The sequence below is a fragment of the Thunnus thynnus genome, chromosome 19 (genome assembly GCF_963924715.1).
Source record: "Thunnus thynnus chromosome 19, fThuThy2.1, whole genome shotgun sequence".
Taxonomy (NCBI): Eukaryota; Metazoa; Chordata; class Actinopteri; order Scombriformes; family Scombridae; genus Thunnus; species Thunnus thynnus.
The window spans coordinates 14,212,495-14,236,605 of record NC_089535.1 but is presented as its reverse complement, the minus strand read 5'-3'; the positions used below and the strand labels follow the sequence as shown (position 1 = coordinate 14,236,605).

Genomic DNA, 24,111 nt, shown 5'->3' with positions numbered 1-24,111 from the left:
TACCAGCGTGTTATGTTTCATCTGCAGCATGATGAAGTGTGTGTTTATTGTAAAGTGTAAGGCAAAAAAATTCAATGCTTTGCAGCCACAAACGTGGGAATTGTCAGACATTTTAATATAAATTAAAATGACCCCCAAACAGAAAACAAACATCCAAAAATACATTAAACTTCCAGCAGTTAGAAAACATCACTTGTTTTGATCTCAAATTGTCAGTAGCTGAATAAAAATACAATAAGAAACATTCAGCTTTGTTTGAAATTATCCTTTACATCTTTTTTTTCCCCCTCTTCTGCTCCGTTCTGTATCAGAGCTAAAATGTACATCTTGAATTTGAATTTGATCCGTTCCTTCAGACAGAACGGATTAAGATATTAATCATGTGACGGTTGCCACAATGACTACAGGATTTGCTACATGTGTTGAACCAGTCTTTTATGGTTTTAAATATCCTTCTCTTTAACGGAGGATAAAATGTTTCCAGAACAGTACACTTGTCATGAAGAAGGAAGTAATACTTCCTTATTTACACCTTGTGGCGGCTGAAATGCTGGAACCAAAGTTATACATTATATACATATAATCTATAACTGGGATAGTCCACTGAACGTTACAGGTTGAACCTTAACAAGGATACTTTTCAACTTTAAATACCTGCAAGCATGTTAGGGTTTCTCCTCACACATAAAATTGAGACCAACTGTGGTTCCATCTATCCAGTGTATAGCAACCAAATATCTTAATGAGGGGGGGAAAAAAATCAATGCAATGGTAAATTGAAAGAAAATAAGCATCATCTGACAGTATTTTTGTGCGGTGAATGCTCAGAACGCTCAATTTAAGTCCATGGAAACATGAAAGCAACTATTTTTTTTCTAAATGTAGGCACACTTGACAAATGTCTATGGGAATGTGACTGATGTGGTAACATGACCCATGTTACGCAAATTAATTCTCAATTTTGACATCCAGCGAGAAGGAAAATCAACTTTGTGCTTCAAGCAGCATATACCTGTCTTACATGACAAGCCTGTAAATGTCCAAAGAAGCTTCCAGACTTCAAGTCGCCGGGGAGTCGGGGACAGCTTGTAATTTAAATTCAGTGCCTGGTTGTTCGTTGAAACACTTCCCTTTTCTTGCACTTGGCATGTTGATGAAGCTGTCTGCTGCTCTCATTTACATTGAGAGAAACGCATTGAAAGAAAGAACACGGGAGTACTCTTTCCATATGACTGTGTGCAGATGTAAAAGGGTTTTTAGACATTTTGTCAAAAGATGTCCACTACTACATCCAGCTCTGACACCTCATGTTGGGATCTTTGATACACAAAAAAAGTTTCCCGGTCACCGGCAGTAGGCCTGTAAGAATGTGTGCAGTACTGTTTAAAGAAGGCCACTGCTACTGACAACTTTCCCCCCCCCACACAACATCAGCTTGAAATGTATAGAAATAAAAAAAAAAAAAAAAAAAAGGATGAAAAAATGCCCTGAACAATCTCTTCTTCATCAACAAAGCTATGATCGGATTCAAGATTTTGCACGATTCAACACTCAAGCCAAAAGTACCATCTTGCTTGTGTTAACACTTTTTTTAAAAACAGAAGTTGTCGCCTGTTTGAACACTTAATTTGGTTACATTCTACATTTCAACTCGCTAAAAGCGTGTGCTACGTGGTTAGCATTATGGAAAATGTCTCCACTTTACTATCAGTACAGTCTTCTACACTTGAAGGTTATATTATGTTAACAATCATTCATCTAGCTAGGCTAGAGAATTTGCAAAAAAAAAAAACCCAACAACTGACAATCAGCCCTCATCTAACTCCTGATCCTTGAGGACAGCAGGGTGGGAAATTAACTTTTTGATGAGCCAGTTGAGCAATTACACTGATTGTAATAGTAGGTAAAAAAAAAAAAAAAAAGCATTTTAATTTGTGACCTAAAAAAGCACATTTCATTTTTCTTTCCAGTGTTTAGAAAATTAATGTCATACTACACCTTTAAAATATTGTATATATCAAATTTGTGTGTAGCTTCTATGATTTTAAATCTGTGTCCATGTAAAAGCTTTTCTATTAGGTAACCAATTTAAAGAGCATCGCTTCATCTAAAAAAGAAAATTAGTTTCAATTAATGCAACATAAAAAAAAAAAAATTTTCACCAATTTATGAACACTTGAAAGGAACAGGCAGGCTAAAGAACATGATTTTCAAACTGGGAGCCAAAATTAAAAGGCTTACCAACCACTGAAGATTTTAACTTGTATTTTATGTCCCGTCATGTCGGGTCTTTATTCCCACCCTGGGAGAGCAGTTGTTCCGCCGTATTTCATCATCAGCAGTCTTACTATTTGTGGGTGTGTGTTTAATTCAAACTTTCCAACATGGCTGTTCACTTCTTGGTCCATGAAGCACCTCTTTATATACTGACACATCATGTCCTTAGGTTGGGATTGTACCAGGTTTCCTTTCTTTCCACATCTTATCTCTGACTCAACGTCTGTTTGCGGCCCTCCCTGACCTGCGCTTGGCTGTGGTTTTTGTCTTCCCTGTGCCGTTGTTTTTCCGTGCAGCAGGAGCTTCCTTCTCCTCCTTCTCCTCCTCCTCCTCTTCATTAGCAGCTGCTGCTGCTGCTGCTGCTGCTGCTGCTGCTGCTGCTGCTGCTGTTGCCTCCGAGTCTGGCTCCTTTGTGCTGCCAGCAGCCAGCTCACCTGGACTCTCCTGGACTACAGAGGCCTGGGATGTGGGCTCTTCCTCCTCATTTTGGAGGCTTAGTTCTTGGTCTGTGCTGCCACTGCTGGTCGCTGAGGTGGTGATTAAGTCCTGTGAGGTGGGGTCGGGTTCGGCTTGGTTCTCCTGTTGCTGGTTTTCTGCCTGCATGCTCAGTCGGGTGAGTGTAATGCTAGGCTGCATGGAGTTAAGGTCCGTCACTAAACCTGTGTCATGGGAGAGGGAATTTTCATCCAAACAGTCTGTGGTGGTTTCTGGTGCTGACCTGAGGCTGTCCTCAGCTAAGAGAGATTCTCTGGAAGCTTCACCCTTTTGACTGAGCAATGCTCTATGCCTCTGAGAAAAGAAAGCACAAAAACACCACAATAAGGATATGGAAGATTCCTCAAGGATAACATGCAGATTAATGCAAACCATCCCTTTAAGAGCAACCAACAAAACAAAAAAACATCCCTCTCTGAAATGCTGAATGCAAATGGTAACAAGTATTAGTTAACTTTAAGTAGAATTCCTTAAATAAAATACAACAATAATTTAATTTGGGCCACAGATAATCAGTCATTAAAAACCAACCTTGAGGTTCTCAAAGTGCTTCAGGGATTTGCAGTGGGTGTGCAGGGCAGAGGATTCAAAGTGGTAGAATTTGTTGCAGAGTCTGCAGATAAAACCTGCTACTGGAACAAAGAAACTGGACCCTGTGGTAAAGGAAATCACAGACTAAACGTCACTCATTATTATTAATATTATACAATAATAATAAATGTCATCAGTAAACCTGAACTACAAGGAAAAGCAGGAGAACGCCATCACTCACCGTAGACTGTGTCAGAGTCGTACTCCTCATCACTGGCCATGTCCTTTAGGGTCACTTCTTTAGGGGAGGTCCAGCCATCCTGTACCAGGTCACCACAAACACAGTCAACAATTATATTATGATAAATGCAACTAAGAGGTGTTAAAAGTGTTATTTCAGAGATTACACTGTATCTCAAAGTGATGTACTGATTGAACTGTGAAGTTTACTGGCTACGATAATCAATCGCCGATATATGAAAAGCACCTGTTGGTCAGTGGAGTCTTGGTCCCCTTCACTCCTCTGCCTATCCTGTCCCTCTTCCACCTCGCTGCCCTCCTCCTCTTCCAGTGAAAAGCCGTCTGTGTCCATGGTGGTCAGCTTGGCCAAGGCCTCAGAGCCTTCCTTTTCCTGAAGCTAGGAAACAATAACATAAGTACAGCATGAGTGAGTGAGTTGAGTATTTCAATTCATCACCACCTATGGAAAATCAGAAGTACCGATACCTTCTCCATTTTCTGTCGGTGCTCCTGGGACTGCAAATGCTCCACAAAAATCTGGGAGGTCCTGAAGTGTTTCTTGCAGACTGTGCAGGAGGAGATGGCTGTTCGACTGGCGAGCTGGAGAGAGACAAAGGGACACCAGATCATTACTAATAACAGCATGTAACAAAACTGAGGGCACCCCTGGCCATAATCACTAAAATTTTAATTTTTAATTACAAATCCTGTCCATTTAATACAATTTTATTTGTTTTTAGACAAAACCCATGACAAATTAAGTCAATTTATTTGAAAAACTGAACGTTTGACTAATTAAACTATAATGAAAGGTCCATATTTAAGAACAAACTGCAACAAAAGTCAGCACAGCCTTCATTAGTGAGACTCCATTTTTTTTTAAATATATTTTTTATGCCCAAATCTGTGGATAAATGTTCTGACATTCTTCACAGATGATTGTTTTCAGTTGTTCTTTGCTGGAGGGATTTTGTTGCTCTACCTTACTCTTTAAAGGACCAGTGTGTAGGATTTAGCAGCATCTAGCGGTGAGGTTGCAGATTGCAACCAACTGAATACCCCTCTCATTCTAAGGTAACAAAAATATGATTCTTATTTTCAGGTGATTACACATTACTTAAAACATGCTTATGAATATTATATTCCAGATGTCACTAAATTCTACACACTGCACCTTTAAAATACTCTGAAGGTGTTCTATTGGATTCAAGTAAGAGGACATATTTGGCCAGGTCATAGTTTCAATTTTTTCTTCTTTAAAAACTCTTGTGTGATCTTTGCAGTGTGTTTGGATCGTTGTCATTGTGGAAAATTCCCCTCCTGCAATCCGTCTTGAGTGGGAGTCATCCTTCCCTCAGGTATTTGGGTATACAAACTTTCATAGTGCCATCTGTAAATGTCATCTCTCCTACACATTTTGCACTCATGCAACCTCATATGAGTACATTCCCACCTCCACCTCCATCACAGTCAGCACTATGCTGTCACTGTGGTAGTCTAGGCCAGGTCTACGCCAAACATGTTGGACCCCATCTGATTTAAAAAAATTATTTATTTTGCTTTCTTCTATTCAAAGAATGTGCTGCCAATATTCATTAGGCTTCTTATCATGTTCTTTGGCAAAGTTTAATCTTGCATTTTCTTGCCATTTTGTGTGCAAAGGTTTTCTTCTTGGACGTCGTCCATAGAGACTGACTTCATGCAATGTCGTCAGCACAGTCTGAGCAGTCACTGTTGGTCAAAGGCACTTGCCCGTCTGTTTTTCAATGCAAGGTTGCGTAAATAGTGAATTGTGCGTGCTGTCGTTTTTCAAGGACGGTAACTGTTATTGGTAATATGGGTCCTCCTGTACCTCCTAACCACTGCTGCAACTGTGTTTTGGCTTTTGTTCAGTAGACCACCAATGATCTTGTACCCTCTACCATCTTTAAGAAGTCTCTCAGTCTGGTTTCTTACTCGTTCATGCCGTTCCTTACCATGTGGAGCAATGTTGCGTTAGACACAACCCAGTACAAAACTGAGAAAGTTGTGGTGTTCACAGGTTCTTTATAACCTTGTTCAGGCAATTACTCTTAACTGGAAATCACAGATAAACTCAGTTTTGTTGCACGGAGGTTGTACTTTGAGGTCTGTATTTTCAATATAGTCTATCTAACCTGTTTGTTTTTAATTATAAATGAGATCAAATACCCTACACTTAACCCTAAAAATACTACCATTTTTGTAAGATGATACATTTTGAATCTTTTAACATTTTGGTGATATTGCACAGGGCTCATTTTAAGCAATCAGATAAGCTGCTTTCACATTTTTTAAAGATTTTGAACTCAGCAGCTGATTACTTTGTGCTCCTTGGTGCGACGGTGGTCCATGATGCTACTGGTGAAGTGGGTGTGACATGTGGCGCACCAACGCTGCAAATCAGCTTTTTTCTCCCTGAAGAGAACACAGACAAACATTACTCAAGACTCATAAACATCCTTTTTTTCCCTTTTTTTTTTTTTTAAAACCTATGTTAAACTCAAAATGACTCACCTCAAAAAATTTGTTTATGGTTAAAATAAAAAAGATAATTATCACAATTTAAAATAAAACTGCTGTTTTAGAGAAACAAGAATACAAAACACAAGCCAAATGCATATTTGTGCTTTTAAATACGGACCCATCTTTGCTTGCTCCCTGTAGAGTCTCCTGTACTCGTGGCAGCAGCGTAACCAGGCAGGCGTTGCTCATGTGCTGAATCTCCATCATCCTCTGCTGGTGGGAAACGCTGTTCATGTGACTCCTGAAGTTCTACAAAAAAACCCCGCCCCCAAAAAAACACAAGATTAGAGAACATTAAAGACAGAAGATGAATTTACTGTGACTTTTCATCATGTGTGTTTGTTTACATTCAACCTACTTGCTGGTTGTGGCAGGTGATGCTGCAGAGGTAGCAGTAGAACTTGTTGGCGCCCTCCGCCTCGCCCTCCGCCTCACCCTCCTCTTCTTCTTCCTGGTGATCTGGTGAAGCTAAAGGAGCATCTTTGCCCTGTGGCATCTCCTCCGGGGGTAAAGTAACCTGCTGGCTGTCTTCACTCAGCCTGCCAGATAGTGACGGGGCAGACGAAAAGCTGTGCACCTACGGAGAGGTGTCGCAAACCAGATCTAAACACAGTTTTGTGTATATTGACAGATGGATGGCGGACATACAGACTTTGACCTGCACTTTCCAAACTGTATGGTGACAAAATAAAAAAGGCTCCCCTCACCTCAGCGGCAGTGCTCTCCTCCAGCAACTCAACAGCATCCGATCCCGCCGTGGAGCCTCCTTCCTCCAGAATCATGCAGTCTAGGAAAAAGTCAGAGAAACATACAATACATGTCCATCTCAACTGGGAACACCTGCTCTCCAAACTGATGATATATAGATGAGGTGTATTTTACCATCAGGGTGGCTGTCGTCCGTGTTGCTGTTGCACTCTGGAGAAAGAACGCCCTCGTCTGTGTCTGCAATAGTGATTGCCTCAACCACACACTGTTCTTTAGGCTCCTCTGACCTGAGCGGGATATAATGAGATTCAAAGGTTATTAAAGTAATTCCATGACTTTAAAATAACTAAGCCATAACACTTTTATTATCTGTTCTCTTATATGTAAAAATAAACAATGTTTTCCCTACTCCTCCGTCCTCTGCTTCTTCACTGCAGGTTCTTCAAGTTGCTCTTCAGAGGGCTGCGTGGCTCCATCCACTCCTCCCGCAGCACCATCTGTGGGTTACATCCAAACACATACAAACATCAAACCTTTATAATAGACAATGCAAAACCAAAGTCAAGAACAATGTATTCTTCTGTACTTTTGACATGGACACCAACTGAAAGTCACATATGACATTAAACTCACACTATATGCCTTAAAGGGATACCCTACCTGTTTCAATCTTATCACCAGTCTCACTGGAACTGCTAGCTGCTGGTTGGTCATCGCTGCTCCCAACTGCCATCTGCTTGCTGTCCCTCTTCCTATCCGGCTGGCGTGCTGCAGCGTCCTGTGTGCAAAGATAACACGATTATAGACAGACTTGTCGCGTCAAACACAGTGGCAAGCCCTGATAATCTTTGAGCGGGCTGCATTTCAAATTACCTACAAACACATCAGCAAGAACATTTACACCGCTTCTGACTATCACCAAACTGTGATCCTTTAACCGGAGATTAGCATGACAGCTTGACTGAACACCTACACAGTCATTATATTGTAATCAGTATAATGGTGCTGTTGTAATTACTGTGGTAGAGGTGGAAGAAGAGGAGGAGGAGGAGGAAGAGGCCGTGGTGGTGGTGGCGTTGTTGTTGTTGTAGTAGCGAGCATGTGGGTGGAAAGGTCGAGCAGATGGGAAACCCATGATGGGGGACTTGAGGGCTATGCCCATGGGAACCGGCCCGAGCAGAGACGACCTGGCTCCAGCTGTGAAGAACTGACGGAACTGCTGTCCACCCATCGCAAAGCCCCGCATGTTACCTGGATGACAGGACAGCATGGGTAAGGAGAGACATATCAGGTGTAACAGATTGCTGTCTGTTTATGCCCCTTTCTAGATGCTGCTGTCTTTTACACTATAATCCCAACTGTACCCTGCATCTGCTGCATCAGTAAGGCCCCCTGCAGCATGGGATTGGGGGCGATGATGGTAGTCTGGGTCGCCTGGCACAGGTTGACCATCCTGGGAGGAGGGGCTGTCTGGGGAGGCACAGGAATCGCTCTGGGCAACAAATAAAGACGAGAAAATACAGATGCAGCATTATTTCAAATTACCTCACTGAAATCTGTAGCTAAAGACATGCAGATTTATTCCTGTAAAACACAGTAACATAGTCCCACTGCTAACCTTTAATACTGGCAATACTGGGAGGAAAACAAAAAGACACTTGACATCTATCAATTTGATTGTTTCACATTTAGGATAATTATTTTAAATATAGGATTTTTTCTGATCAAGTCAACTCTGTAGAGTGACAGCAGCACTATTGACTCATCTTTATCAGAAATCATCTCCCATATCAGCTTTGGCCTAGATTCCATTTTTAATTGTTATTTTTTTATAGCTTCTTAATCACAACAACTTCCCAGAGCAACTATTTAAAAACAGCCAGTCATATAATCTCTCATGTATTATCTGATACAAATAGAAATCAAATCCATAAGAACAGTAGAATAATGTATTTATATAGGGTTAAGGTAAATACAAAAAACCATGGACCAAACATTAGCATAGAATAAAGATAATATAAGATAATACAGAAAACAGATAAGAGGGTGTTAGTGGGATAAAGCTGAACTGGCTGCTGCTTCTACTCATCCTCAGAGTAAACAATAAACCTGCATCCTTGAGGATGACAGATGGACTAACAAAAGCTGACAGGTAACATGACGCAAACCGACAGTGAAGGCCAGAGTGCTTTATATCATAAGATCAGGGTTTGATTAGGTTTTATTACACGGCTTTGTTGAATACTCGATTCTGATTGGGTCACATTGGGGTCCTGCATCACCCTGTCGGGGTTCATTTCGCAATAATGACCAGCTTGCTGTATATTATCTCTCACATAGTTGCCAAACAGATGTGATGTGATCATATGTTTTGGTGTGGTGCCACCAATCTTGCAACAGTGTTTTTATAATTGCAAATTTATCAGCATTACCTTTGAGCTGGCCCGATAACAGAGAATGGAAATAGTCTGACTTTTAATAAGCACATAACACTGTCAAATGAAACTATTTGAACCAGGAAGTAAAAATGTCAATGTCAAAAATGTCATTTGTACCAGTGCTGCTAGACTTGGAAAGATAATGGCCAAAATTATCAATGCAGGTTTTGGCTCCCATGTTTACTTCAGGGATAAAATTAGTATTTCAAGGTTTTTAATTGTCATTTCGACACATGTACATGTAATGGAACAAAATTAAGATTGCTCGGGTCCCAGTGCAATAAGATATAAAAAACAACACATGTTAAAATTGCACAAGTGCAGAATAAATACTATCAAATACCAGGTAATAATAACGAATACTATAAATTTTTTTAAAAAGTACTAAAGCATAAAAGTCATAGCAAAATCACAGAGATTGGGATAGATGAGCCTTCACCAAGAGACTCACACATAGCTAAGTTGTGCAAATATTCAATTTTAATTAAAGAACTACATCTAAATATGTGTATCTATCTCCAGATCGTTCAGTCTGCCACTGTCAGCAGCCACATATCTGACCTCGAGGGCCCTCGCATAATCCCCGGCCTCGAGTTAAAGGGCTTACCGCGGTGTCTGGTGGTGGTGATGGGCGACATGATGCCCCGGAGGAGGCTGCGGCGGTGGCGGAGGAGGAGGCTGCTGCTGGAAAAGTTGCTGTAGCTGCCGCAGGTGCTGGTGAAACTGTTGCTGCTGTTGCTGCTGCTGCTGCTGATGGATGTGCGGATTGAACATTACGGGCTTTAATTTCCTCCGTGTGTTGACAGACCGGCAGCTGTGAGGTACCCGTGTTTTAGATGGAAATATAAAGATCCCTGAATCGGAGGAAGAAGGAAAAAAGCTGATGTGATTATGTTCTCTGCTGCTAGAACAACTCAGCAACAGTGCGACACCTCCTGAGACAACAGGTCGCTCTCATATTTCGCGATGACAACTAGCTAATGTTAGCAAGTAAGCTAACAACATTTCATCCTTTGGCTTGCTAAGTTTGTTTTACTCTCTTTGCTCAGTTAGCCAACTTTACGAAGAGGACAGTGTGTTAACCGCTTGTTTTTGTTATTCCGGAACAAACACCAAGTAGCAATCTTGAGCCAATAAATGAACTAGCTACACCTGTCATGAAATAAACAAAGCTACATTAGCCACCAAGTTAGCTTAGCATAGCATTCAAGCAGCTGCGCCTGCTCAGGTACTTTATATGTTTTATCTCAGGCTTCCTGCAGTTGTTGCGACTTACTTCACAAAGAGGAAAACGGCGGTGAAGACTGATTATCCAGCTACAATCATAGCACGGGGTTAAAGAGTTGCTCTCAGTCCGTAGCAACATGCAGACAGACAGAAACCCAAACCAGCTCCTCAGTGTGGTGAAAGCTCTGGATCCTGTCTCCCTCCAGCGGCCGTCTGAGAACATGTCTGGTGTCGAAAGGATGACCCTGAAGTTTATGTAGTATTTCTAAATTTAATATCAAAACTAACATTGCTTCATTTTCTAACTGAATAGCATTTACCTTGTTGGCATGATGACAACAAGTTAAATGCTATTTAACGTTTTTTCCCTTGTTAATATTAAACAGTTAAAAGTAGAATACCATTGTAACACTAACCTTAACTCAAACTGAAATACAATTATACTGAAATAAGCACTTTACAACAATACCACTGCACTTTGTAGGAATTATATATTATTTTATTAACCTTATTACTATAAGTCATAAGAGCAGAAGAAGTAAAAACATAGTCAACACTATTATACTCCATCATATTATTTCTATTACTTGTTTTATTGTATTTCATATATTATATACAGTATATACTATTGAAAATAATGCAACACAGTTACAATAACTACACTACAATAATAATTTATAATTATTTATAAATTATGTATAAAAGATGTACACGCACATCTATTACTATATAAAAACCATAATAATAATTATAATCAGTTATAAATAATTTATGTGTCTGTGTATATACCATATTATAGTAATTATGTACATATATACCATATCCTTTGATATATTTTTTATGAACATTGTGTTTATTTTTCATACTAACAGTATGTACCTAAATGTGGCCATTTAAAAAAAAAAAAAATATTATATCATCAGTGGGATACTTGATTCATTATGTATGTTTATGTATACAATAGCTTTTTAAATGATTTTGCATTTTTCCTATTTTACTAATTTCACACTACACTCTTGCTGTAACATGTAAAAGGTAATTTTAATTTTATTTATCATTTATTTATTTAGCTTTCCAACTTAACATTAGCTTTTTCAAGCACTTGTCCATCAGAAAAGTGATCGGAGGAGCCACATTTATGTTCCACATCCATCATATTCTTAAGAGCCTCTGAATTAAGACACAGTTTCAAAGTACAGCTGAGGCTGACAGGAATTTGGTCATTTATTTTAAAGCTAATCTGCCATGAACAAAAAGGTTTGGTCAAACGTACATGAATCTGCATGAAAAGTCAAAATCCTCAGGATTCATCCTCTGGTGAACACAAATAAAATATGATGGCAATGTATCTAGTAGTTGTCACACACTTCACTCAGGGCCACACTGCTAATGTGGAAATATATAATATATACAAAAAACTAACACACAAAGTTATAGAGTGCCCCCTGTCCCTGTCCAAGGTGCCAAGAGATTCAGCACCATGGACAGGTCTGTACAACACACAAAACTGTATGTGAAGGCAACAACACTCAAAACTGGAGATATGAATCCCACATTTTCATTCTACATCTTTCTAAATGCATTCAAACAACGATTAAACTCAAGAGCCTCAGAAAAATCTGAATTTCCTGTTCTCAGCACATTTTGAGGCAGCATATGGAAAGTGGAGCAGTGTCACCACCAGCGGTGAGTGATGGGAACTGCAGGGAGCTTTCCTGAGGAAATACAAGAGATCATCCTCATCCTCCCCCTGCGGTGCTCGGTGCTGGAGAGAGTCCTTTAGCTGAGGTGATCTGACACACCAGGGAGGCGCAGTCAATGAGGGAGCAAACCGAAAAGTGAACCGGTGTGTGCGCAGTCCAAAACGCCCTCTGAACGCGAGGGTGGCGAGGAGGGACAGAAGAGGACAAGAAGAAATAAATCCCTCGCTGCCCTGACAAGGAAAGACACCCCGTCGATTGCACCGCAAAGATGGGGAACCGGGGAATGGAGGATTTGATTCCTCTGGTGAACCGCATGCAGGATGCCTTCTCCGCCATCGGTCAAAACGCGAACCTGGACCTGCCGCAGATCGCCGTGGTCGGCGGCCAGAGTGCGGGGAAGAGCTCGGTGCTGGAGAATTTCGTCGGGAAGTAAGTAGCTTTTCCAGGCTGCGGTGCGCGTCGGTGCGCCCCCGGTGCATCACGCAAAACGGCCGCAGTATAGCTTTCATTTACACATCCCAGTCCCCCATCCCCCTTCTCAGGCAGGTTTAAATCACACACACACACAGGCTGCACTTAGATTTTATGAGTGCTTTTCAACATAAATCTCACCAGCTTCATTTGTTTTACATCCCGTCTTCCATGAACACATAGAGCACTGAGGCAAGGAGATTATTTTGTAGGCCTACATAAATCCCTAGTGAAGTTCATCTGTTAACTGCTGCATGATGCATTCAGGAACCTGTTAAATAGCAGTTTGTAAAGGCTATAAACCAGGATAAGTGTCTTAAACTTCATCATTTTGTGTGTGAAAGTGACACTAAATTGTCCATGTTCATAATAATAAATCCTTGGATATCTATCAAAGAGGCAGGGGCAGTTTGGATGCTGACTTCCTGTACAGCAGATACAGTTACAGGGAGATGTATTGTTTCTGTGGCAGAGCTACCATTTTGTTGTCTACAGGCTATTTAATCCTGACCAGGCAAGGGAGAGAAGTAATGCTAGATGTGTGTGTGTGAGTGGAGAGGCTTCAAAACGAGCCAAACGTGCTCAGTTTTCTCTCTGTCAGTGATGATGATGATTCAAAACAAAGCGAGGGGAACAAATCTGATCTGCTATGCTGCAGTATGACCTTGCAGGGAGAGAAAGAGAGAGAGAGTCCACCTGAGCTTTGAGCCCTTCCAGCTCAGCTCATCCATCTGTCTGCCTGTGCTTATGCTGTAAGTGAAGCTTACTGCATTCAGGCAACAGCATGAGTGTCACTATCTAACTATCTGTCTGTCAACACTGCTTTGCTTTTATTTTATAAATGAGCACAAGGTCTGGACTTTTTTTCTTTTTTTTTTTTTTAATGGTGGTTTTGTAGACTTTCACATCCGTTTTGTGCACCAACTGTGTGATTCAGCAGTATTTCCTGCTTAAGCAAGGTCAGAGTGTGTGCATACTGTGGCTCCCAGCCAGCTCCCCCAACCACCACCAACACCACTGAACAAGACCTGGGTACGTCAGCATCAAAATGCAATTAATCCCAGCGGAAAGACAGGGATGCATCTGTGCCGCAACTTATTTGAGATAACAGTCTTTTAAATTGATTCGTCCTTTTCTGGCAGATCTAATTAGCTGTGAACACATCTGGCGTCATTATCTGTTTCGCCCTACACCTCTGATGTCTTTACTTACATTTGTTTGTTCACCACATGGCAACAGTGCTAATCCCCATCTTAACAGGTAGTAGGTGAGACACGCCTACTGTTTACATGTCAGGGTAATCTACACATGCTGCTTGTGGAAGGAAAATCTGTTTTGTTTATAGTGGTTGAGGTTGATTTAACTTGATGAGCACCTTGATAATCTCAAGTGTAAGAACACTGACACCAAAACCAAAAAAAGGAAACTAAAAGTAAGTATTTTAACCATTAGTAGCCATTGTATGGTACTTAATCTTATACTTATCCCTCTGATAGAGAAATCAACATATATCTCTCTTTTTGGTAGGCTGTATTTTAATACCACAGTTCTAAAACCACAAGAGTTTCCTTTGAGTAATTACTACTATTAAAACAATCTCTTTACGCTCATCAGGAGGAGCACATTTTGCTGTGCTCACTGAGCTGTAGTCATGGAAACAGCTTGTGCCTAATTACGCTGCCTTTCCGGAGGGACCGGGGATTTTTAGACGGTCATGACACGACGTAGACGAGGAAAACTGAAACATTATCGGAAGGCAAATGTTATATTACAATGAAACCTGCTTTTAAGCGTAAAGCAGATTCACACAGAGATTGTGTGTGTTAACGTTTGCACTAGACCAGCTGCAGTGACGTCACTCAGGTCCTCCTATACTCCTCTAGTCTTATGTCACCCTCCCAGTGGCAGAGTGCGTTTGCATTATCGGACTAAACCGATACACAGAAGTACAATACGCTGTGTGTTTACATGTGACAACACTTCTTTTCTCTGTCTCTCTCTTCCCCTATCACTGTCTCTTATTCAGACATTCACACAGATGCCTCTCAGAAAGTCATTTAATGTGAGGTTTCTGTCATTAAGCTGCTTGCTTTTTCATCCTTTTTACGTTTAATAGAAACCAACAGTGTCACGGTTGAGTTTGGCAGTGATGTAAGACTGTTTATTTTGCTCATACAGCTCTGGTCCTGGCTTAATTCTACGTCTATCTGTTCTTGCAGCTTACAGTTAACACAGACAATCAATACTAAAGTATAGGAGACTTATAAATATGCATAATGGCAGAGATACACTTGCATCAGTCTTGTGATAATTGTCAGACCACTCTTTCTAATCGAATTTTTAATATTTCTACATGAGCTGATATGGAATCTGGCCAAAATAATTTGTTACTCCTGGTACTGAACCATGACACCTTTCCTCTCAGGTGAATTACATTTTGATTGTAATGCTGCCGCAGGCCTGGCAGGTGTGACATAGGGACAAGGACAGCCTCAGTGGTAGCCAATCTGTTAAAATATTCTGTGCTAATGAGGACACGATAATCAAATTTGTATGTTCACCTTCATCCTTTTTTTGATCCTGTTCTCTCAGTGTCTCTGTCTTGCAGAGAGCTGCTGTTTACTTTCAGTCTGTCACAGTTCAGTTTGTTGTGTATCACCTCAATTCAACCCGCCCCTCCCAGCCTTTTCTATCTCAGTACAATTCAAAGGTGCTTTATTGCCATAAAATATTAAAGTGCTCAAATACAAAGCAAAGGCAACAAGTTGAAACTAAAAATACAGAGGTCCACCAAATGTACCAAAGATACATAACCCTGTATGTCATCTAGTGCTGCCACTAATGATTATTTTCAGTATGTATTAATCTAACAATAAGTTTCTCTATTAATCAATTAGTTGTTTGATCTATATCAGAAAATGGTGCAAAACGTTGATCATCAAAGATATTCAGTTCACTGTCATAGAAGACTAAAGAAACCAGAAATATTCACATTGAAGAAGCTAGAATCTGAGAATTTTTGTACTATTTTCTTAAAGCATATCGAATTTTCTGTTGATAAACTCATCGATTAATTGTTGCAGCTCTAATGTCATCAAAAAATACCTTTAGCAAGCAATTTATCTTCAAGTCATTGTTTTCATTTGTGCATTAGACAATGATACAAACAAAAAGAGGAAAGCAACAAATCCTCACAGTGCAGAAGCTGAAGTCAGTGACTCTTTCTTGATAATTCACTTAAAGTAACAATTAATCAATTATCAAAATTGTTTCGTATTAATTTTTTGTTGACTGATCATTTAATCAACTAATTGTTTCAGTACTTTATATGTTATGCCTGTACACACATGTCAAGTGCAACTGTTAGCTCTGTATCTTCTGCTGGTGTCCCATCGGCCTGCCTGTGATTAAACACATTTCACAAATCTGAATTTTAACACAACCCTGCTTTCCCATCTGCGTCTCTCACCGTGTCTCTATTTTCACCTCCCATGAGTTCAATTAGCGCATACAAAGCAGGGAGCTTTACTGGTCTCCAGTGCACAACACAGACAGTGCCAGCTGGGTGAAACCTTTCACTGCACAGGAGTTCAGGTGGAAGTTGGGATGTTTGTTCATGTGGCACATTTCACTAAATTTAACATTATTACATGCATAGTGTGACATTTTATCTCAAAAAGGGGGCGAAAAGTTGATCAACAGTCACAGTGAAAAGTAAAAAAATGCTTCAAATTAAAAGTTGTACAACAAAATGATTAAATTGTTTAAAAAGTCAAAGACCCATATTATATATTTACAAAACTGGCCAGAAGCATAAATAGGAATTGTTGACATATTGGTCACATATTGGTAACATTTTATTGATTTGAATGAGTAGTCACCAGAAACAAAATCATTAACTAGTCAGGTGTAAACTCACTTATAAATCTGTGTGAAAGGTTGTCACAGAAAGTGACACCACACATAGACGGGAGTTTCAGAAAAGCTAGAATTCATTAGTTGAATGTATCATGCAACATATTCATAATTTAATGTTATACATACAACAATATACAGTCAGTATTTATTATGTCTTCAAAAGCATTGAGTACATTATGAGCTCAGCTGCATGTTTGTTGTCCAGAAACTAGTTTCAGCACCATGGACAGCACCTCAACTGCTTCTCCTAAAACACAACAAATGCTAAATGTACCAGAGATCAGTGGTTCCTGACCTTTTTGGCTTGTGGCCCTATAAAATAAAGCAAATTCTACCTGAGGCCCCTTGTCACATGTTGCATTGTCTACCAGTTAAATGAAAGAGGACTTTTTTTGTTTTATTTATTTATTTATTTATTTAAGTTTTAGAGGCATTAGGAGATAAAATACATCAATTCATAATAGATGAGGCAAAAATGAGAGGAAAGCTTGTTTATTTCTGTTCTCCTATCCTGTTTAATCACTTCACCACTGCTTAGATTAATCCCTCTCGTGGGGGTCTCGACCCTCAGGTTGAGAACCACTGCCATAGATTATCATTTGCTAGCGAGAATTGTTTTTCATGCACTATATTCACATCATCATGTGAAGATTTAAGGATACCTCAGTTTCCCCCACCCCAAAAAAAACAAACAAACAAAAAAAACAGTAGCAGAATCGGACTTTAGGAGTTTATTAAATGTATTGCAGCTTTTTGTTGCTTCACCTCTCATTTGAGGTTTGACTTGATGATGTTTTGGCAAAAAGTAATTTATGTTTTTATTGTTGGCTGTAGTCCAAGTCCTTTACAAAGGGCCCTAGAAAGAGCACATTATAAGAATTATTGAGAAGGATGTAGGTTTACTTTAACAGCTGATAGTAGCAAAAGGAGACTTTTTTTTTCTTTTTAAAAAAAGGTCACATACTATTTAAAGTGTTCCTGGGATGTCCTCAAACCCACGAGGACGATACAGCACTGAAGGACTTTGTTATCAGTGAATGCTGCTGGCACCAGCACAACACATGGACATAACATTACAGCACAGACATTTTCTCTCCCTCCTTCCAGCATGTTTCCAACCCCCACACAGAGATCAAGTTTATGATATATAGCTGGTTTCATGGATTACATAACACAGTGAAGGCCGGAAGTGTTCTGATGAGTAGTAGCAGCTTCACTCATGTGAATGACAAGGACAATATAGTGCTCCATTAAAGCTTTTATTCTTTTTAAATAAAATCAAGAAGAACAAGAAGAGAAAGGATAGTCCTTTAATGATTTATTCAGGATGAGGAAGTGTGTGAGATGCTGTGATGAATTAAACCACCCACCATACAAATTAAATATTGAAATAAACACTTTATGGAATATACTGTAGTTTCCAGGTTACAATACACTGTAGTTTTCATTCAGTCAAATGTGGCCTCAGTGGTGGCCTCATACTTGTGTGTATCACTTTTTTTTATGTCATGTCTTGTGATAATTCTTTAAGTGTTCAGCTAATGGACATTTTTGTTGAAGTCCTTCGATCTGGATCAGCGTAATTAAATTTCTGAGGGATTTTTTGAAGGCAATTGGTGAAATTGATCTGATCTTTATGAGTCCCATCATTTCCTAATAATTTCCCAGAAAAGAACTGATGTGTACCTGTTAATTCAAAGGAAGATGGTAGTGATAATCGGGAAGATAGGAGTTGGTGCATGTCTGAGTAGTAGAGTGGCTGCATATGAAAGGGTATCATTTTCCTTGATGGTTAGCTTATACAAGCACCATATGAAATGGAAAACGTTTCTGAACTATGTTAATGGATTTTAAAGATATATTCATAGCTCAGCCTCTTTCGACATAAAGCTTATATTATTTATATAGCCTTAATTTCATGTCACACAGCCTTGTGCTCTTTTGTTTTGGTTTCCTGTTTTATTTATGTAGATATTTTTATTTCTTTTATGTTTTCTTTTTCTGTTTTTTGCATTGTAGCATCATTGCAGTGTGTGTGGTTGTCTTAATGCAATGCTGTGATGCTTGTAAACCGTCTTTTTAAAAAAAACCAAAACACATATTTGAATGTCAGATCAAATTTAAATCGCAAGAAAATATTCATATGTAGGGAAAATGGAGTGTTAATTGCTAACATAACCAAGTGAGATTATGTCAGTGGTCAGCAGCTCAGCTGAACATGCAAGATGCTAAATTGGTCTACAGGAAAGCATACAATTACACAAAAATGGAGAACAAAGTTTTCAATAATTAATTAATATTTATCTTGGTTTAAATTAATCTGTCAGTTATTCTAGTCATATTTAGTAATATTTTATTTCTTTTAAGAGAATTCGTCTTTAAATCAGCAACTACTTTAACTACTATAAAACACTGGTTATTTCTTAAAAACTCAAAGAAATGAGTCTGACTTTCTAAAGTGCCTCAGAACATTGTCTCTTTTTTTAGTATGTATATATATATCTATATATCTATATATATCTATATATATATATATATATAGATATATATTCATAGTTCTTTCCAGGAAACTTGCAGGAAAGTTAGGAAATCAGTTAGAAATCAGTTTTATACGGTGATGTAAGCTATAAAAAAACAGTAGAAAGTGTGAACGCAGCAGAAATGAGAGACAGAGGAGGAGAGGAGACCATTTGTTCTGATACTGCTACAGAGGATTACCACTAATCTCTGTTTGGGCCGCAGCTTGCCTACAATACATTCTCCCATTGGCTCTGGTCTAATCTGGATGTCCACTATCCAGCAACCTGTCTTTTCATTGGGTCCATGTACCAGTGTAGCTGACAGCAATATGTGTGTGTGTGTGTGTGTGTGCGCGCGTGTGTGTGCACTTTTCATCATCAAAAAGCAGACTCATCCTTCTAAGACCTAAACGCTGCTGGGAAGGAAAATTGCCTGGCGGTGCTGGTTCACTACTGTCAGGGATGTTATTGCTGCACGCATTAAAGCAGGATTAGATGAGGCTCAATGTCTGACTGTGTCTGGGAGTCGGAAGTGATGTAACGCACATAAAGAGACCAACAGAGTAGCTTGTTGAATTTGGGTTATTAGAATTATTACAATATGTTATTGAAAGCATTTATAACATTTATAAACATGAACACAATCTGATTTTACATTTCTATGTAAAAACATACCATTGAGAGAAGAGTGGCCGTGCCCTCTTTTCTTTTAAAGCAAAAATACACATAACCACAAAGAGATAAAGACATACAAAACACAAGGAAATAAACAACAAAAGTCAGGAAAAAAGAGCTAGAATATACCTAACAAATCTGAATAACTGTAGTTGCCAAAGTATGAAAACTAAGTTGTTTTCTTGGAAAATGTCTGATACAATACCTTCATTTGAAGTTATAAGATGACATTTCTTCAGCATTTGTACATACTGTAAGATACAGTATGTAAAACCAATAGTGTGAAAACCAAATTCTTCTTGCAAAAAGTGTGTCAGGCTTGAAAAAACACTCACAAAACACACAAAATGTAAATGTTTTGTAAGTGGAGCTCTTTCCTACTGATAAAAACTGTCAAGTGACCCTGCATTTTGTTTGTACACCACTGAATATGCACAGTTTACAACAAGGAGAAGAAGCAATGAGCCACAGCAGCTGGTGCCCACTAAACACTGTGTGTATGTGGGTTTGTCATAGGCTACTTTTGGGGACAAATTTCAGACTAAAGACCAGTTAATTTTGGACGGCTTGTCCAATTGGGGGCAAAAGCTGTGTACCAAATTGCTAAAATGCTGATTTTTGGGTCAGTGGTTAAGGTTATAGTTAGGGTAAGCCTCCAGGAAATGAATGTAAGTCTATGTAATATGCCCAAAAGTGACCTTGGACAATGTGCGTGTGTGTTTGTGTGTGTGTGTGTGTGTGTGTGTGTGTGTGTGTGTGTGTGTGCACAACAGCAAATGACAGAGAAAAAATGAATGAATCAATGGCTGAATGCACTCTGAAAGATGATCCTGTAAAATCCTCTTGTTTTCATGCGTTTTGAGGACGCAAGATGCTAAAAAATGAAATCAATCAAATGAATAAGCTGGGGCTCAGCTGTGTGATGACCTCCCCTGACCCTGTGACCTGCATCAGTGTAGTCAGCACCCCCCTCCCACCCCCACCCCTCCACACACAAACACAAACACCTTCCTCCTCCTGTATCAACTGATAATTATGGTTGGTTACAATAGAAAGATGGAGGAATAGAAGTGAGTAAAAGTTGTTGCCTGATACAGTCTTAGACCTGAAAGTGCTTTTAGACAGACAGTGACTTCTGAGTGCTCTAATGTGCTCGTAGAAGGTAAATTGATGTAACCTTAAAATCTCACTCTGAGTCTCTGTCACTGTCTATCTTCTCTTCCTGATGAAAAAAAAATCAGCTTTTCTCCTTGTTTGCTCGTATTCAGCCCTCTCCTCTTTACCTCTACTGTCGGGGGATTGTATCTGTGCTTTTAGTAGTCACATGGTGGAGAAGGGGGACTGCCACCATCTCCGCAGGATTAGGTAAATGATGAGTGTACAGAGAGACAGCGAGGGGAGAGTCCTGAGTGGTCACATATTCCTCCCTCTGGTCAAACTTTACAGGCTTATAGACACTCAGTATTGTGGCAGCGTGTGTGGCAAAATATATTATATGTTTGTGTGTGTTTTTGAGTGTGATTCTGTCTGTGGCCTCTTCCCCCCACATGGAGGATACTCATGATGGCAGTTTGAGGAGGAGTGGAGTGAGAAGAAGACCTGCAGTTAAGGCCATCTGTCTTCTCTAAACGGCATCCAAATGGGGAAAAAGAAAGATCCACACATACACACACACACACAGTTGCACACAGGCAGGTAGACCAGCAGATGGACACATAAAGGCCAAGAGAAAGGGAGGAGGGTTTCCTTTGTTGTACTAGGCAGAGGTAAAACAACAAACATTGACACAGTAAAATGAAGCTCCCTATTGCCTGTGTATCCAGAGCGGCACATGTGAGCGGTAAGCAAACATTAGCTATGATGTGTTTTCAGGGTTATGTTGACAATCACACAGTGAAAGCTTGTTTGTCACATTCTCCTCATATATTGATACTGATTGTAACATACTGCAGCTTGGAAAAGAATTGAGTAAAAGTGATCTACAGGAAACAGCAACCTGCATGTTTTTGAGAGATTACAACACTCACTTTCATTTGAAATTACAAATCTTGCCACCTTTGATGTTTTTTAATTGACTTAATGGTCTTTTGTCTATTACTAATAGACAATTATTACTAATAGATGTAGGTGCCATTGTGTTTTAGAAAAGAACTTGTGATAGCATGAGCAAATAAACACCAGAAATTTCCAGTTTGAGTAGTTATTAAACAGAAAGTTTCCAGTTATACTGGTCAATGTGAGTAAATAACAACCAGGAGCTTCCTGTTTAGAGAGCCATTAACAAAAAACACAGTTTCCTGCTTGTTTTCTGCTGCTGCTTTATCACAAAGTATGCAACTAACCACTGTCCACAGCTGTGTTATGATTTGCCCAGCTACGGGAAGAGCAAACTATGCAAAAAAAAGAGCAAACTAAACTGCAAACTATGATGCCTACATAGTGGATTTAAAAGTACTTTATATGTGAATGTGCACTGTTTATAGCAGCAGTGTGAGCACAAGTAGAAACATGTTGCAGCGACTGATGCCTTTGATCTAATTAAAACTAGAGCTGAATGTACCTATTCAGAATTGCAACATCCAAATTCTCAGCAGCTTATGCACGCAGAAAGACTAAACAAATAATGGGAGACAGTGGCGGATACATTTGGTGTCCATGTTTAATATCTGCTGAATTTGCTTTTCCTATTTTCTAGCAAAAGACACTCAGCTCTTATTAACTCTCGGCTCATGACTCACGTCTCCCAACTGCCTTCAGGCTTTGCTTCAGGGTCAAACAGTGGCCTCATCTATTTCTTATTCATGTCTTTCAGATGATTAGTATGAAGTGAGCGAAAATCCTCTCATGAGATACTGAAGAGTTTATCTCTGTGTCGCACAATTTGAAGACATTTTCAACTTTATCAATCTTTAGATAACGATGAATGATAGAAAACAGGAGCCGCACCAAGCTGTGAAGAACACACATATATTTGAATTGTAGTCCAGCTAACAGCAAGATAATGTAATAAACTGCTCTTACACAAGGTTAGATAGAAAACAGCAGTATGGGTCCCTAACAGCCCCTTGTTGTTGTTACACACACACACACACACACACACACACACACACACACACACAGATGCCCACCACGCATCACTGAATAAGAACTGTCATGTCAGCTGGTAGAGGAGCACACAGTGCCAGTGGCGAGTTGACGCTGATGTTGCATAAGCAGCTGAAAACCCCCCCAAAGAAAACAGTGTATTGTGCACAAGAGAAACATGAATACATGCAGGCAGGCGGTCATCTGTACAAACACATGTTCGCACAAACACATACGCACGCTTAACAGCTGAGAAACATCAGGACAGTATTTTAGTTGATAACGGATGTAAATGTTAATTTCTGTGCTACACAAACTCACGCAATGATACACACAATCGTCTAACTAAAAGAGTAGGTGGACAGAAAATCTAATATTACAAAATAGAAAACGCTACAGGTTTTTTCACTGAAAAGAATCACTCGTGCCTTGTTACTTGTTATCATTTCTTTGTTAATTAACTTATCAGAAATTGTAAGAGACAAGTCAGATTGCTGGAAGAAACACTGTAAATGCTACAGCACTGACACATATTTTAATCACCAGCACTTTAGAAGGAGAAACTGCTAAAAGAGAATAGTGAAGCTTGTGCAAATGGCTGTAATAGATCAGTTTTGTAGCTTTTTACTGCAATCATTTTTGGTGATTTCTCCATCCTGCTGCAGCTGCTGCTGAATTTACAAACATGGAAATGCTAAAGTGTTAAGAAAATGTCAGTTTCTTCTATTTTAACTTTGCTTTTCAAATAATTCTCTACATGATTGTGTATGATTGTGACTCACTTTGCTCTACAGTCATAATTCATGAAAAGTTTATTTCTACTGTGTTATTGTCTTGTCTGTAATATTCAGACATTTCAGTACAAGAAAAGACAAAAACGTTTTGGATTATCTGCATGAATGTATTGTTAATATAACACAATTTAAATTTTATTGCTAGAACAAACAAATTATCATTTTTTATCTATAACCAAGTGTTAACACAAAAAAGGTGTTTCCATTAGCAGGGTTTGATTTTGAGTGTTCAGGGTTAATCCAGGAAAATCTTTAGGAACTTTCAGACACTAATATTTTCTTAGCCATAACTTTTAACCATTTTACTGCTGTATTAGATGTTCCCATAAAAGAGGGTTCCTGCAGAAAGTGCACAGCAGTAAATCTAATGGATTTGTAGCCTGGTGGGACCACAGTTGTTGTGTGAGGATTTGTTGTTTTTCAGCTCTGCGCTGCTCACACAAACACACACTCACACACATGCAAATGCACACGTTCTCTGTTCTTT

The 24,111-nt window shown here is 39.4% G+C and overlaps 2 protein-coding genes across 5 annotated transcripts in view; one reads left to right on the top strand and one right to left on the bottom strand.

Moving 5' to 3' along the window:
- Positions 1–97: 97 nt before the first annotated feature.
- Positions 98–10,702, bottom strand: ciz1a (cdkn1a interacting zinc finger protein 1a). Its single transcript, XM_067573520.1, has 16 exons — positions 10,510–10,702; positions 9,841–10,087; positions 8,160–8,287; positions 7,814–8,046; positions 7,456–7,573; positions 7,205–7,292; positions 6,970–7,082; positions 6,795–6,874; positions 6,446–6,664; positions 6,206–6,336; positions 5,886–5,979; positions 4,030–4,143; positions 3,791–3,940; positions 3,545–3,623; positions 3,304–3,425; positions 98–3,066 (listed from the first exon to the last, which is right to left on the bottom strand). Exons 2-16 carry the CDS (start codon positions 10,005–10,007, stop codon positions 2,494–2,496), a joined length of 2,409 nt encoding a protein of 802 aa, XP_067429621.1. The 5' UTR covers positions 10,008–10,087; positions 10,510–10,702; the 3' UTR covers positions 98–2,493.
- A 925-nt stretch (positions 10,703–11,627) lies between these two features.
- dnm1a (dynamin 1a) overlaps positions 11,628–24,111 on the top strand; it is a 59,753-nt gene continuing 47,269 nt past the window's right edge. For 3 of the 4 annotated variants that reach the window (XM_067573670.1, XM_067573672.1, XM_067573669.1), the window contains exon 1: positions 11,629–12,592. In XM_067573670.1, coding sequence (XP_067429771.1) covers positions 12,432–12,592 — 161 coding nt within the window. In that variant the 5' untranslated portion in view covers positions 11,629–12,431. Of the gene's footprint in view, positions 12,593–24,111 lie in introns of all 4 variants that reach the window. The other variant, XM_067573671.1, reaches the window with a different exon arrangement.

What these genes read in the sequence shown, in the direction of transcription:
- ciz1a (XM_067573520.1), bottom strand. Translation starts at nt 10,007, where the DNA reads ATGTTCAATCCGCACATCCATCAGCAGCAGCAGCAGCAACAGCAGCAA. An exon ending in AGGAGAGCACTGCCGCTGAG is followed by an intron (nt 6,665 to 6,794) that starts GTGAGGGGAGCC and finishes ACCTCTCCGTAG; the next exon opens with GTGCACAGCTTTTCGTCTGC. An exon ending in GTCGCACCAAGGAGCACAAA is followed by an intron (nt 4,144 to 5,885) that starts GTAATCAGCTGC and finishes GTCTCTCTCCAG; the next exon opens with CTCGCCAGTCGAACAGCCAT.